This window comes from Triturus cristatus, chromosome 3_2 (assembly GCF_964204655.1).
Source record: "Triturus cristatus chromosome 3_2, aTriCri1.1, whole genome shotgun sequence".
NCBI lineage: Eukaryota > Metazoa > Chordata > Amphibia > Caudata > Salamandridae > Triturus > Triturus cristatus.
The window spans coordinates 1,062,671,120-1,062,687,362 of record NC_140584.1 but is presented as its reverse complement, the minus strand read 5'-3'; the positions used below and the strand labels follow the sequence as shown (position 1 = coordinate 1,062,687,362).

The window sequence follows — 16,243 nt, the reverse complement described above, 5'->3', positions numbered from 1 at the left end:
CTTAGTAAGAAACAGAATAGATGCCCATGTATGCTGTCTCTAAGTAAGATAATACTGGAACAAATAAAGGTAGCCAAGAGGCGGGTGGGCGTGTGTAGATCTGCAGCTCTACATGCCAAGAACAGATGCATACTGGTAAGGAGCATATTCCGTTCGAGGCGTATGAGCTGCAGATTACACACGGTGCATAGATTGTATAGCAGTATCTCCTCCTAGCGGCGACCACCAGCATCTGTTGCCGTAGTTTGAAATAGTGTTTTGAATACAGCCTGGCCCACACTAGCTTGTTGTTTAGCTTGCACATCGACACAATAGTGTTTTGTGAATGTGTGCGGTGTAGACCATGTAGCTGCTCTGCAGATATCATCTAAGGGAATGTTCCCTAAAAATGCCATTGAAGCCCCTATCTTTCGTGTAGAGTGGGCTTTAGGAGGAACAGTTAATGTACGTTTTGCTTTGTGGTAACAAATCTGTATGCATTTGACAATCCACCTAGCTATCCCAGATTTTGATAAGGGGCTGCCCTTGTGTGGTGGTGAGAAAGACACGAATAGTTGTTTGGTCTTACAAAAAGGTTGTGTTCTCTCTATGTAGTACAGTAGTGCTCTTTTGACATCTAAGGTGTGAAGAGCTCTTTCTGCGACTGTTTGTGGCTGCGAGAAGAATACGGGCAGCACCACAGATTGATTGAGGTGGAAGGGAGAAATGACTTTAGGGAGGAATTTAGGATTAGTTCGGAGAACAACCTTATGAAGATGCATCTGCAGAAAGGGTTCCTGAATGGTTAGTGCTTGCAGTTCACTAACGATCGTAGAGAAGTAATGGCTACTAGGAAAGCAGTTTTCCATGTTAAGAATTGTAGCTCACATTTATGTAGAGGTTCAAATGGAGGCCCCATTAGTCTTGTGAGAACGATGTTTAAATTCCACACAGGCGAAGGTGGTACTCTGGGGGGAATTATTCTCTTGAGTCCTTCCATAAAGGCCTTTATGGCAGGTACTCTGAAAAGTAAGAGATGTTGTCTATTTTGTAGAAATGCTGCTATGGCAGCAAGATGCAGTCTGATAGACGTGTAGGCTAAGTTGCATCTTTGGAGGTGTAGAAAGTAGCCTATGATGTGTTGGATAGACACATCTAGGGGATCAGTGTTGTTGTTATGGCAGTATATCACAAATCTTTTCCACTTGGCTGCATTGCATACTCTAGTGGTAGGTCGTCTAGCTTCTTTGAGGACGTTCATACAGTCAGGAGGAAGGTTAAGGTAGCCGAATTCTAGAACTTCAGGAGCCAGATCGCTAGGTTGAGCTGAGCTGGGTCTGGGTGTTGGATCTCTCCATGGTTCTGGGTTAAGAGGCATGGAGAGAGGTGTAATTTTTGGTGCAGTACTACGGAGAGTTCCACCAGTGTAGTGTACCATGGTTGTCTGGCCCAAGTTGGAGCAACTAGGATGAGGGTTAAGCTGTGTTGCTGTAGTTTACGCACCACTAGTGGAATGAGTGGGAGAGGCGGAAAAGCGTACGCAAATCTGCCTGACCAGTTCATCCATATTGCATTGCCTTTGGACGATGGGTGAGGATACCTGGCGGCGAAGTTTGGACATCTGGCGTTTTCTTGGGCGGCGAAGAGGTCTATCTATGGTTGCCCCCACATCTGAAAAAACGGTTAAAGAACTTGTGGATGAAGTTCCCACTCATGGATTTGTTGTGTTTGACGGCTCGACAGTGTCGAGGGGGTGGGGGGTGTGGGTTGGGGTCGATGTCTGTACTCACGGCCCTTTGAGCTGGAGTGATGTCTTCGACGTCGGAATCATCTGCTTCGGAGGCGCTGATGATGACTTCCTCGACCCGACCCTGCTCCGGAACATAAACGCCCTCATGAAAGATGTCGTCGGGGAGCGAAGATGACGAGCACGCCATTGTTCTTCGAGCTAGTCGGTCCCGGATGGTCTTTTTGGAGCGGAAGGAGGCGCAAGCTGGACAGTCTTTGGCCTCGTGCTCCGGTGAGAGGCAGAGGTTGCACACCTTATGTAGGTCGGTGTGGGGAACCTTCGACCCACATCGAGGACACTTTTTGAATGGCGTCCTTCCCATGAGCCGGAGATGAGGCCCAGGTAGGCCCGAAGGCCTTCGTTGACGACCGGAATCGAAGACTTTGAAGTTGAAGGATCGCGTGTGATTGGAAAACGCGATCGAAACAATACAGTCGAGAAGGGAAGGATTGCGCGTCGAAAGAGAAAACCGTTAACGGTTCCAAACTGAAACGTGAGAACACATCCGAGCCCGATAGCGGAAAAAAACAATCTGAGGATGGAGCCGATTCCCATACGCACTATGATCCAACGGAGGAGTCACATACCTCGTAACTTCAAAAGACTTTCCAAGACAAAAACAAGTGCAAACATCCGGGCCGAACACCAGATGGCGATCTATGCACAGTGTGTAATCTGCAGCTCATATGCCTCAAACAGTAAGTTACATGCATAAATACTTTTCAAAGTGAAGAGGAAAAGCAGCATAAATATTTAGACTATGGTAGCATTTTAGCTTTACAGTCTTGTGTAAAAACTTACTTTTTAATTGTAAATTTGATTCGGTTGCCCACTTGAATAATTTTTTCCAATCTAGGGATGCCGTACCAAGATGGACTCCTGAACGGAATGTTTTCTGGAAGTCCTTCAACAAACAAGTCACTGGGGTTTGCCTCAAATTTCTGGTATGGGACAGCCATAGGTTCAGGTTTTCCCATAGCTTCAGCTATAAAAAAAAAAAGCAAAATAAATCACATACTACCCAAACGGCAACATTCCAAAGAGGTGCACTGCCTCATCTGCATTCCTATTTTACTCACAATGGCATTTTGTCGCACTTAACACCAAGTCTACGAAAGTATATATATCAAACAAGACCCCTTCAGGCATAGAATACTGCACAAATTATGCAAAACAAGAAGCAGAGAACTCTGGGTAATTCTCAAGTGTATGCTGAGAGCAGCTCCTGTATAGCGAACCCTGCGACACTGAAGTTGTTCACCCCAAATATCTGCTTTTCTATCAAAGTTTTTAAGCAAAGGATTAGCAGTGCCAACCACTACAAGCTATAAAATTACAATAGCCTTTTACCACTCCAGACAAAAAACGAAATATACATACACACACACACATACATACACACATATATATACATACACACATATACAAACATATATACACACATACACACACACACATATATACATACATGCACACACACACACACATATATACATACATGCACATACATACACACCCATATATACATACACATACATACACAAACATATATACATACATATATACATACATATATACATACACATACATGCATACACAAACATACATACACATACACATACATATACACACACATACACATATATATATATATATATATATACATACACATTCATACATACACATACATTCATACATACACTCATACATACATACACATACATACATATACACACACATATATATATATATTCACTGAAAAAACCATAGGTTGCACACACGTTATAGTTAGGAATTAGCATTTAAAAAACCTTGCAAATTCACTCAAAAAACCATAGGTTTCACACATGTTATAGTTAGCGGAAATTTTACTGATAAAAAACCAGTGAAATTCCCCCGTTATAGTTAGTGCAGGCAACTATAACTCACGCGACCGCAATCCTCTGCTGATGCTAATACTGTATTTAGACACTTATTTGCCCATGTCTTCTTCCATACATTTTTAGCTATACATATATTACAAATATTTTTTATTCATAAAGACACATATGTCATCAGCAGAAGATTGCGGTCGCGTGAGTTATAGTTGCCTGCACTAACTATAACGGGGGAATTTCACTGGTTTTTTATCAGTAAAATTTCCGCTAACTATAACATGTGTGAAACCTATGGTTTTTTCAGTGAATTTGCAAGGTTTTTTAAATGCTAATTCCTAACTATAACGTGTGTGCAACCTATGGTTTTTTCAGTGAATTTGTACGGTTTTTTAAATGCTAAGTTACTTTACGCCATTCGTGGCGTGCGCGCCCACTTAACGCAGTTCGTTCCGTGCGCGCACGGTGCGCTTCGCGCACCGTGCGCGCACAGTAAGCACTTTACGCAGTTAGTGCCGTGCACGCACGGTGGACACGCGTTGCGCTACGCGCACCGCGTGCCCACGTTACGCTAGATGGGCCATGTACGCACGATGCGCTTCGCGCACCGTGCGCACATGGAGGACATATGATGCACTTCGTTTTGAAAGGTAATATTTTAATTTTTCGTAATTTTTATAAGCCATGCACAAATGGTGCTCTTCGGGCACCATTTGCACACGGGGTGGAGAGAGTGTGGATAATTTTTTCTTTTATTATTTTTGTTTAAAATATTGTGGTTTTTCACACCTATAATAAGCTCTGCACATTTGGTGGCCTGCGGCCACCAAAAGCAAAGGGGGTGGGGAGAGTGTGGATAGTGTTTTTTTTATTAAATTTTTTACCGTACGCGTACGGTAAGCGTAATCGGTGAAATTAGCGAAAAAATAAAAATTCAATTTTTGGCCTTGGGGGGTCTTTGGGGACTCCCTCAACATGGCTATGTGTGTGGGAGCTGTCTAAACAGCCCCTTTACATGTTTATTGGTTTTATTTAACAACCTAACTCTCAGTGCGAGAGAGAAAATGGCAGCCGCCGCTTCCTGGTTTCGGCCGATTCGAATGTTTACTAAGATCTAAGAGCCAATCAGAATCGCGCTCGCGCACGCCACCGTACGCGTACGGTAAGCGTACCGTAAGCTGGCTCAGATATATATATTGATTTAAAGGCTATTTTCTCAAAATCTACTGAACAGATTTACACCAAACCTACAAAAGGCACTTCCTTGACCTGAGGACTACCTCTCTGCCAAATTTCTAGTAATTCTGTTCAGCCGTTCGGGCTGTAGCCCTGTCTAAAGGTCCTATGGAAAAATGCATGGGAAAAACGCGTTTTGGGACCCCCCTTTTATCTCAGCCCCCGCTTGACGAATCCCCCCGAGACTTTCAGGGTAGGAGCGGAGCGTAGCGCCCCACCTATTTTGAGAAATTCGCGAGGATTCGTCAACCGGCGCCAAAGTTATTCCAAATAGAATGTTGCGGTTTTCCTATGGAAAAGGGGTCCTAACTATAACTACCTACTGGCGACCGCCAGTAGGTAATATATATATATATATATATATATATATATATATATATATATATATATATATATATATATATACACACACAGATTGCCAACCTTTCACAAATTGCCTGCAATCTCCCTTGGAGTAGAGGAGCTACTTCCCTGTAGTCCGCAGGCAGCAAAACAGCATAGTCCGGTTTACCGGACTGCTGCTCCTGTCGTACCGATTCAGCAGCTGCTCAGGAAGAGGTCTCCATGCTCCAGAAGGTCCACTCAATCTCCCCACCAAGTGAGAAGACTTCCGGACCAATCAGATGCGCACAGCCCCAACACCCCGGGTACTGGACTCCTCGCTGCAATCAAGGCCTTTTAAACTCCAGACGGGACTCCAAAAGCACTAAGACCAAGCAGCCCTCGTTGGACGTCCGCACTGGTGAGATCCAGTCCCAAAGCTGCCCAGCTGTCCTGCTTTTTGCACCTTCAACCGGTGACACCGACAACTGAAAGTCCCTGCTACACACCAGCCCAGTCGGCCAAACCCCTCTGCTCCCGAGCAACCTAGCTGGGATTACTGAGAACAGACTGTGCTGGTTAGCTTCCTCGACCCTTGTGAACCGAGGGCCCCCCCCCCCCCCCCATTGGGAGCTCGTAGACTAGTCCCCCTTTGCAGACGGTTTTTATGTGCCCATCCCTCCTTCGGTATAGCGTTTCTAAATTAGTCTCAGATTTATTCTTTGAGTGGATGTCTCATTTATTGCCTTTGTGAGTATAACAAATGCTTAGCTCTACCCTCTGATAAGCCCACACTGCTAGTCCACACTGCCACAAAAGAGAGCATTTAGTGTTTGTTTTCCCTCAGTAAACCAATGGGGGTTTGCTGGATTCTCGTCACAGTTTACCTCGTTTTGATCCACTATATAGAGAGCCAGCTTCCTAAAGTCACACTTTTGAAATTCCTAGCCTTACGACGATCACTAGGTCTTATGGAGAAAAGAGAACTGAACAGATTTTGACACTAAACTAGGACATTGATTTTTACTGGGGGGAAATACCCCACTTCATTTCATAACTGATAAATAGGATAATGAGAGATCCAGATTTGGAAAGCGCACAGCAACCTTAAAATGGGCATCCGGGTACGATGGTCATTTACAACAAAGATATTTCGTGCTAAAAATCGAGGATGTGGTCACCTGAATTGTACTTGGGTTTCCACCGTTCCAACATTTGTGTATGGCTATTCTCCCACAGGTGCCCGTGTGCAGGGCCGAAGGTCCTCATTTCACAAATTAAGATTTGGCTGCGACTATATCTTATGTCTGCATGGACAGACTGTTGAAGGGACCAATATGGATGGACTGCCAGTTGCAGTAGGAATTTCATTTTTGGTTCTTTGATAAAAAGTTAGCTTTCTTTTGGATATGCCTTCAAACACAATGAAGTATGCTGCATTTGTCAAACCTGCACATGTTTTAGTCCCGTTTGTTTCTGGTCACTAGTATTTTCAACTTTACCATATACCTCATTATGGATCGCAGTTCACTCTTTGCTGTAGTGACTAACCTTCAATCCCCTTGCTATCTGTGTTCCTCTCCATTCCGAACTGCACTTTATAATCTAGTGAGCTATCACTACTGTCGAACTAAGGCTTGACAAAAAGCAAATTACCCTGATTAACGACACTTTGTGAATAAAGCATGTCCATGCATTGTGAACTTACTGCAGAACACATTAGGGCATTTCCTATCTAAACTCAGGTTCCTTCTTAGGATAGAATGACTGGGTGTGGTTGTTTCCACAGTGATGTTTATTTGCAAATTCCATACCGATTCTTCTCTAGAATCCTCACATCTCGTGCTTCTCATGTATCTATCCTGGACAGCTTGGAGTTCATGCATAGGCTGACACAAGAACCTTTAAAAAGTTATGCAGTCCACAGAGTAAGTGGTTTCTGCCACATGCTTCATAACAGGAACTGCCTAGCCCTTTCAGTGCTTATTGAGTTTTACACCTTTCTCTTCAGCTGTTGGACTTTGCAGTGTGGATTTCACTATATTTCACTTTCATTTCGTTTTTGCATTTGAGCGCAATCCCATCATCTATCAATTTGAGTTCAAATGGTCAAACTGAGGCTACGACCTCTAGGATCCGTCCATCAACACACCAGGATGGCCACGATCTAAGCCACACTGTACTCATTCAATTTGTGCTTCAAAGGCAAAATGTGCATATACATGCATGTTTTAGGCAATAAACCTTTAGTGGAGCACTCATAGGGGGAAATACCAGAAGCAGCACAAACCCAGTGTAGGTCATAGGTAATTAAAGAGCAACCTAAAAAAACAATTACCTTGCCTATCAGACGTGGTGATTAGACAAAAAGAAACAGCAGTGCTGAAGCAGTGTATGTCTGAACTTCAGTGTCAGCAATCCACACTACCACCTATGTCTATCGCGCCTCACTCGTGCTAAAAGGCAGCCCTCTTATACCATTCGAAGTCTATCCGGCACATGCATCAAGCATTTTATTGGCCGCAAACGGTCCGATTCGCAGAATTTGCGGCCGGTAAAATGGCATTTCCGATGCATCAAATCCAAAACCCATTCGCAATATAGGTAATCGCAAATTTTGCGATTACCTAAATTGCAAATGATTTTAGGGATTCGCAAATTGTGATTCCCTATTTGGGATGCATCAAAGCCTTTCATAAATGCGACTTCGCATTTAGGAAATGCTAATTACCATCAACTGCAAGTTGATGGTAATTTGCAAATACTTGGAAAAATGCACAAAAGTGCATTTTTCAAAGTGCCATATGGCGCACACATATGCCCTTAGGGCATATGTTTGCGCCACATGAGCCTACATGCCAAATTTGGGGGTGCAGCAGGGTGGCCTTTAAGGCCCCCTAGCACCCTTCAAATTGCATTCACAATTTGCGAATACCTATATGGTACTCTCAAATTGCGAATACCTTCCCATTCATTCCTATGGGCCTCTAGGCCCATAGGAATGAATGGGAAGGCATTCTTTAATTGCGAATCGTAATTTGGGATTCGCAATTAAGGAATGTGTCGGGATTGCAAATATTTTTGCAAAACCTACATGCATAGGCAATTGCGAGTCCTTAATAGCGATTCCTTAATAATCGCTATTAAGGAATCGTAATTGCCTAGCTTGAGGCATGTGCCCGTATAAGCCTTCAACCCATCTCCAATAACTGAGTCATGGGCAGAAAGTAGAGACGCATGTAAACAGGAAGACAAAAAAGGTGCTGCATCTGTAGGCAAGCTACACCAGCTCAAACACATTACATCGGTACAAAAGAGGGCAAGGAGAGATTGGAAGTTGCTTCAGCCCAAATCTGTTTTTCTGCTTTTAACTACTGAGTGGATTAATCTTTCTCCCAACAGAAGCTATTCACAGGTTTCAGATTTGAGTTAACAAGCATCCTTAACTGAGTATACGTGAATCCAACCGATGAAAACGTGCAAATGCGCAGTCTGATAACTGTAATAGTACACAAAAAAAGGTCACATACCTGCAACAATGGTCCTCCAAAAATATTCTCAATGAGTTTCCCATCACTTGAAAACTAAATTTCAACCATGTAAAATGTATGCATTAAACTTAAATGTCCCCTATTTTTTTCTAATGTAAATAGCAGGTAGTAGGTCTTTTCTTGGGGTTCAAGGTAAGTCAGAAGTTACTGGACAGTAAAGGCAAGTGTTACCGTTTACCACTGGTGTTCTAGTGCCTCAATACTCTTGCACTCAACCTGAATGACCAACCACTCCTTTTTAGGACTTGAATCTCAAGTCAAGCAATCCAGGAGGTATTGCGGTATTAGAAATGTAGAACATGTTCACGTAAAACAAACACATAACATTAATGCGCAGGTAGTTCTCAACTTGCAGAGGACTTTCATCCCAGTGGTGAGTAAACACATGTCAAAGATTATCAAAAAGCTAGTCTTGACATTTTAAACCACGCAAAACCAAGATTTGGCATTTGCTGTGACACATTTTAGCATGCCAATGCAGTGCAACCTTCGCCTCGAAGAGTAGCTGGACATGAACAAAATACTGACAAAAGTAAACAAGCATTGGCAAACCCAATAGGTCTCACTTTTGGCACTTACTGGCAATGCTGTGCCAGTTAACTAATTATCTATATCTATATCTATATCTATATATATATATATACACACACATATATATATATATATATATATATATATACACACACATATATAGATATATATACACACACGTACAAAGAAAAACATGTTTGTGATGCAGCCACCAGCATTATTTTGTAGGTACATGCACCACCCGGGTATGTGCCTACACAAAGACAGCTGCTTTATAGCCTTGGCTCTGGCGGAAGGAGTGTACAAGCCCTCAGGGGTTGATTTAGGGCAAAATGTAGCAGATGTTTATCCAGAGCACTAGCCATTATGAGATGGTCCGTTTCTGCACAGCATTCTCCTTCTTTGTCCGAACATACCCAACCAAAAGCTGATCGCCCACCCGGGACTCTTATGATAAACGTAGAACAGCAAAGTTCGTATTGGGTCCAAGTGGTGGAGTCTCTCCTTGTCTTTAGGAGGGTGAGGCTGAGCAAACAAGGTAGGCAAGGTGATATTCTGGCCTACATTACAACATTCAGAAGGATGCATGGGTCCTGAAAACCAGTTTGTTTGGATAGAAAGTGGTGTAGGGAGGGTGCATAAATTGCTTGCAGTTCGCTGACCCATCTAGCAAATATTATGGCCACCAGTAAAGCCATTTAGATGGTGAACTGGGCAATTGAGCAGGGGCTCGAAGATCAGGCACATAAATGAAAAGACCAGGTTGCGGTCCCACTGGGGCATGATGAAAGGTTTTGGGGGGGAATAGGTGTTGAAGTCACCTGTTGTGACCTGTTTCTATAAAGGACTTCAACAGAGAAGGTTGTTCAGAGAACCACAAGAAAACAGACATAGCTGACAAATAACCTTTAACCGTGCCCAGACCAGAGCTCTGCTGGGCCAGAGAAAGAAAAAACAACAAAACTTGGAAAAGGGGTGTAGAAAGAGGGTCAATATTCTTGGATGCACACCATAGAGCAAACATGTTTCAATGGCAGGCATATACTGTTTTGGTAGAGAGAAGCCTGGCTGCCAAGATAACATAACAAACTTCGGCAGGAAGGTCAAAAGCATTCAACTGTCACCTCTCAATCTCCACACATGAAGGCGGAGGGTGAAAGACCCTGCCCTGTTACTCTGACAAGAGATCCTCTCAAAGGGGCAGCCTGAATGGAGGACTGTAGGAAGGTAGGATCCTTCTAGCATGGTTACCCCCACTTTTTGCCTGGTGTCAATTTATTTTCGACTAAGTAGGACTGTAATCCTGCTAATCAGGACCCCAGTCACTGTGCTTCCTCCCTATATTTGACATGGTAAGACGTTGGTATCCCCACAATTAGCTACTGGTGTACCCTTGTAAGTCCCTAGTATATGGTATTAAGGTACCCAGAGCATGTGTACACCCGTTTCTCTCCATGGGATGCAGCATGTATTATGCCATCCATGAGAGATTCTCTCAAACCCCAACCACCAAAGATGGGCAGCGACAACTGCCATCACTTTTGTGAACACTCAGGTGCTCTGGTAAGGACATGGATAGCATGGCAAACTAACTGTTCTAGGCCAACCTTAAACCACTATATCATCTGTGGAACTGCCGGATAGACACATGTAAGCGCAACCCATGGCTACTATCCAGTCACCCAGATTCAGAGCTTACAGAACCTGGGCTAGTGTGAGCATTTTACATTTGCCCTTCCATAGAAAGGTATTCAGAGGGCGAAGATCTAATACTTGACAAAGGCCTTCGTACTCCTTCTGCATGAGGAAATAGCAGGCGTAACCACCTGTCCCTAATTCAGGGGTCAGCACCCTGTTGATGCCCTGTTTGAACCGTAAAGCTCGCACCACTTGCAGTAGGATGGACAGGTGTGCCTTTCAAAGCCCTTCTGATGTTGAAGAAAGCTGGGGTAGGGCACATCTGTCAGCTATGATGGACTCCATCCTGGAGAGAAAATGTTGGATCCTGCCTCCCACAGAGCAATTGTGCGTTGCTTAAGGTCTGAGGAGGCTGACACAAGCTTTAGAGTTGGAATGTAAGCCAGAACCCAAGTTGGTGTTGAACCAGAGAAGAGTTCCATGGGGCTTAGATTGCACCAAGGATTCATTCAAGCAGGAGGAACTAAACTGGAGACCCCTGCAGATCCTTGGTGCCAGAAGGCACGTCAGCGGGAGCTAGAAGAAGGGCAAAACTATACAGAATGGCCTCTCTAAAGGCACCAACCTACTATGGCATCCCCGATGGACCAGGAAACGAGGGGTGCATAGAAATAGACTGTGGGATCAGCTCCTCCACTGGAGATCAGGAGTGAGCTCAAGCATCACATTAATGCCCTGACAAACTCTTTAGATAAAACGTGTGGAGAGGGGGGAAGAGTCCCAATTTGTCTTCTTGTTACCTCTTCAACTTGTACTTCGACTACAAAGAAGACCTGCACCGGGCAGAGGTTCATGGCATAGACTTGCAGCAGAACGTGGGCAAGGTTAGGGAACTCTTCACATGTTCAGTGGCCTGCAGCTTTGCATCACAGTCCCAGATTGCCTTTATCTGCATGTGGGCACGCTTGTCACACAACTTCAAGTCATGTCCTGTACCCAAACGGAATGGATTTAACTCTGAAGTTTTAGGAGTAGATATTGTTTATTTTCACACGCAAATTATATATTATTATTATTGTCGAGCACTTAGCTACCCAAAAGGGCTTCCCGTCGCCAGACAAATGTAGGGCAAAAGAGACCATAAGGTTAAAACATCCAGGTCTTCAAGTTGTTATGGAACACAGACCGTGAACAGGGAGATGCAGCTTCAAGGACTCAGAAAGGTTGTTCCATAACTTCGGGCCCAAGTATGCAAAGGAACGGCCTCCCATACGAGCCAATTGGATTGTGGGCACTAAACAGTACCTGGTTAAATGATCACAGCGTGTGCTGGCAAGGCACTACTAAGTCTTGATTATATTGTGGGTCTGTGCCAGATCTAGCCTTGTGCACATAGCACAAGGCTTTAAACTGTATTTGCATTTCCACAGCAAGCCAGAGAAGCTCGTGGTGGAGGTTTGATACAGAGGCATGGTTTGGGAGGCAATATAAGAATCTGAACGCGGAGTTCTGAACTACTAGAAGCAGTCGGATGGATGCCTGATCTACTCCTAGATACAGAATGTTGCCATAGTCTATTCTTGAGAGTATCAGAGCCTGGATCACCATACTTTGGGCTGATTTTTTAAATCATTTTTTTACCCACAGCAGCACTACAAAGCATATGGATGCCACCTTTCCCACCTGAGGTTTCATGGAGATACTCTCACCCAGCCAGAATCTAAGGTTCTTTACCTTAGGAGCCAAATAGAGTACAGCACCAAGGGACACTGGCCAATGCTATGAACACCAGAGCGGAGGATTCTTGCCCAAGATCATTACCACGTTCTTATCGCCATTGAGTTTGAGTGAATTGTTGTTCATCGAAGTAGAGATCCAACTCAAACAGAAGCTAAGGGTCCCATATGAAGAATTTGTCAACCAAGAAAAAATTTAATGAAGCTCTGGACCCTATTTTGAGGACCCAGAAAGAAATCAACTGACATCAGCAAGGAGGTGTGGAGCCAATAATTGGCTGAGCACTGTGTTGTTCAGGGTGGAACTAAGACAGCGAGGAACCCCATTCCACCACCTAACGATGAGCAGGAGCATTGCTAGCAAAACTTTCACTTACTGTCTGGTGTCTCTGGAATATTCTGAAGGTGAGGAATCTGTGTATAGAAGTATTATCCCCAAAAACTTTTACACATGTATAGTAGATTTATCACAGAACACCAGATGCTTAGAGCAGCTAAGGGGAAAGGTGTGAGAAACATTTGCCTCTAGTATTACAAGCAAGGCTTAATTTCAACAAACAAGTTACTTACGTTCAGTAACGCATTATCTGTTCGAGACAATATCTAGCCACAGATTCCTTACCATAGAAATTGCCAGGTATCAGGCTGATTCCGGAAACTTTTGCTCGAGCAAAACCATATGCGCGTGCCGTTGAGTAGCTACATTTGGCTCCACATGACATCGTCTGTATCGTTCGCGTCAGTTATGACATCGCGGTCAACTATATAGGCGCCACCCAGGCGCGCAAACATCAGTACTTTTCACTTTTCCACGCCAGAAGCACAGAGCCATTAAGTGACTGAAGTGTGTGCCACAACTAGGGACCTGAAAAAGGGAGTATCCCTAGCCCTAATGAATAAGTCCACAGAGCAGGAGGCATGGGTAGGTCTGTAAGGAATCTGCAGCTATATATTTTCTCTACCAGATAATGTGTTACCGAAGAAAAGTAATTTGTTCATCTGATCGAGACTTCTGGCAGCAGATGCCTTACCTTAGAATGGATACCAAAACCATACCCTCCTGGCAGTCAGCTGCGGACAAATTCCACACACTAGAAAGTCCTGCAGGACCAAATGGGCATAATGCTCATCCCTGTGTATCTGACTGTCCAGGCAGTAGTGTTTGGCAAACGTGTGCAGAGACGCCCACGTTGCCACCTGACATATGTCCACGACTGGAACACCCTAAGCCAAGGCAGTAGGTTCAGCCTTTCCCTGGTGAAATGGGCTATTTATCCCTCAGGAGGCTATTTAGTAGCCAAAGCGTAGCAGATTGTCATGCAGAGAATGATCCAGCAAGAAATGGTCCCTTTCTGCACTGCCTGATGTTTTAGCTCCCACGAACCCCACAAAGGGTTGGTCGTCCACCCGGAACTCTTTTATGCGGTCATGGTAGAACGACTGTTAAGACGCTCCTCTTCTTCAGAGAGATGCGGAGGCGCAAAGAAGGTGGGCAACATGATAGATTGGCCCAGATGGAATAGGGTCACCACCTTCAGAAGAAATGAAGCACAAATGTGAAGCACCACTTTCTCAGCAAAAGTCATCATTTAAGGGGGCTTACATGACAGCGCCTGCAACTCATTCACCCTCCAGGCAGATATTTCGCCATCAGAAAGGCTGTCTTGATGGTAAGAAGCAGAGGGGGACAATTGTGCAAAGACTTAAAGGGAGCACATGTATGACAAAAGAGGACCAAATTAAGGACCCACTGTGGCATGACAAAAGGCGTGGGTGGAAACAAGTGACCCAGCCCTTTTAAGAACCTATTTACAATTGGAGACTTAAAGAGAGAGGGGGTTGGTCTGGCAGCCTCAAAAAAGCGGATAGAGCATAAATATAACCCTTAAGAGTACTCAAAGCAGCGCCCTGCTCATAAAAGGTAATAATAATAATAATAAAAAGAACAGCAGAAAGAGTGTCACTAGACCTTTCTGTGCAATATGATACAAACTTTTGCCAATGGCAGGCGTATGCAGTCTCAGTGAAGGGCTGCCTGGCCGCCAAAATAATACTGCACACTTCGGGAGGAAGGGCAAAAGCCATCAACTGCCGCCACTCAATGTCCACGCATGAAGGCAGAGAGATGACAGGTTCGATTGGAGAACCCTACCCTGCTGCTGCGTCAGAAGATCCTCCCGAAGAGGCAGGCTGATCGGAGGGTCAATGCTCCTTTTCAGAACCACAGTCCAGAGCCACAAGAATGGATTGGGCCCAGCCGCTCTGGATCTTCTTCAGGAACTCCGGTCAGAAGTGGTATGGGTGGAAAGGCGTACAACAGGCCTGAGCTCCACTCGCGATGAAAAGAGTCGCCGTGCGATAGCCGCCTTGGAAACTCCAGCGTGCAAAACTGATGACAATGCGCGTTCTCTTCGGAGGCGAACAGACCCAACCAAGGTTCTCCCCACTGTTGAAAGAGACCTTGCGCCACCTCCAACTGGAGAAGCCCTCCGTGATCCGCTAGACATCGCGATTGAGTTTGTCTGCCCGGGCGTTCAGAGAACCAGGTTTACGCCCTGCTGTTACAGCCATGTCCAAAGACGCAGGACCTCTTGACAAAGGGTCCACGACCCCACCCTGCCCTGTTTGGTGCAATACCACATGAGGGTGGTGTTGTCCGCAAACACCTGCACTAACTTCCCCTTGACAGAGGGAAGAAATGCTTTCAATGCCAGTTGGATCGCACAAAGCTCCAACAGACTGAGGTGGAGCCCCGACTCTGTCGGAGACCAGAAGGTGGTGAGCTGGTCGCCGGTGATCTTGTACAAGGGAGGGTCTACCCACTACAGATGAGTCAGATGGGACTTCAGATGAAGAGGTAGACAGCCAGGGCCAAGTAGGAAGACTTAGCCAGGCTAACCTAAGCTTACATGGGAGTTTGCATGGGGTCCCCCCATACAGACCCCCAAGTGGGCTTAACCAGAGACAGCAGGAGAGACAGATCCCCTTCAAGGGAATCCATCCCCTCCCATGTCTCTAGCATCTCTAATGCCTCTTCTCACAGGGGAATGACTTCCCCCCAGAGAAAAGAGCATGAAGCCAGAATGAGGGAAGCTAATCTGAGGATTGAGAGGGAAGAACTTGCCCTTGCCAAGGAGAAGCTTGCTCTGGCTAGAGAGCAAAAGTTAAGTGGGTTAGAACCCACTGGTGGCAGCAATATCCCTAAGGATAGAGACAGGCACTATGATAATAGAAACCTGAGCAAGATTGTCCCTCCCTACAAGTGTGGGGATGACATCCACAAATGGATAACTGCTTTGGAGAGGGCTTGCAAAGTACAGCAGGTACCCCAAAGTCAGTGGGCAGCTATCTTGTGGCTCTCCTTCTCTGAGAAAGGTAAAGAAAAGCTCCTCACAGTTAGTGATGAGGATGCAGACAATTACACTGTCCTGAAGAGTGCTCTAATTGATGGGTTAGGCCTAACCACTGAACAATACAGGTTGTTGTTCAGGGATACCCAGAAGACACAGACTCAGGACTGGACTGACTTTGTAGATTGTGCCACTAAGGCTCTGGGAGGCTGGGTAGTGGGAAGTAAGGTTAAGGACT

At 44.9% G+C, this 16,243-nt stretch overlaps 1 protein-coding gene across 7 annotated transcripts in view; it reads right to left on the bottom strand.

The window, feature by feature from the left end:
• GTF2I (general transcription factor IIi) overlaps positions 1 to 16,243 on the bottom strand; it is a 1,662,009-nt gene that overhangs the window by 975,683 nt on the left and 670,083 nt on the right. For all 7 annotated transcript variants that reach the window (XM_085649796.1, XM_085649797.1, XM_085649793.1 and 4 more), the window contains one exon: positions 2,570 to 2,753. In XM_085649796.1, the coding sequence (XP_085505922.1) occupies positions 2,570 to 2,753 (184 nt within the window). The remainder of the gene's footprint in view (positions 1 to 2,569; positions 2,754 to 16,243) is intronic.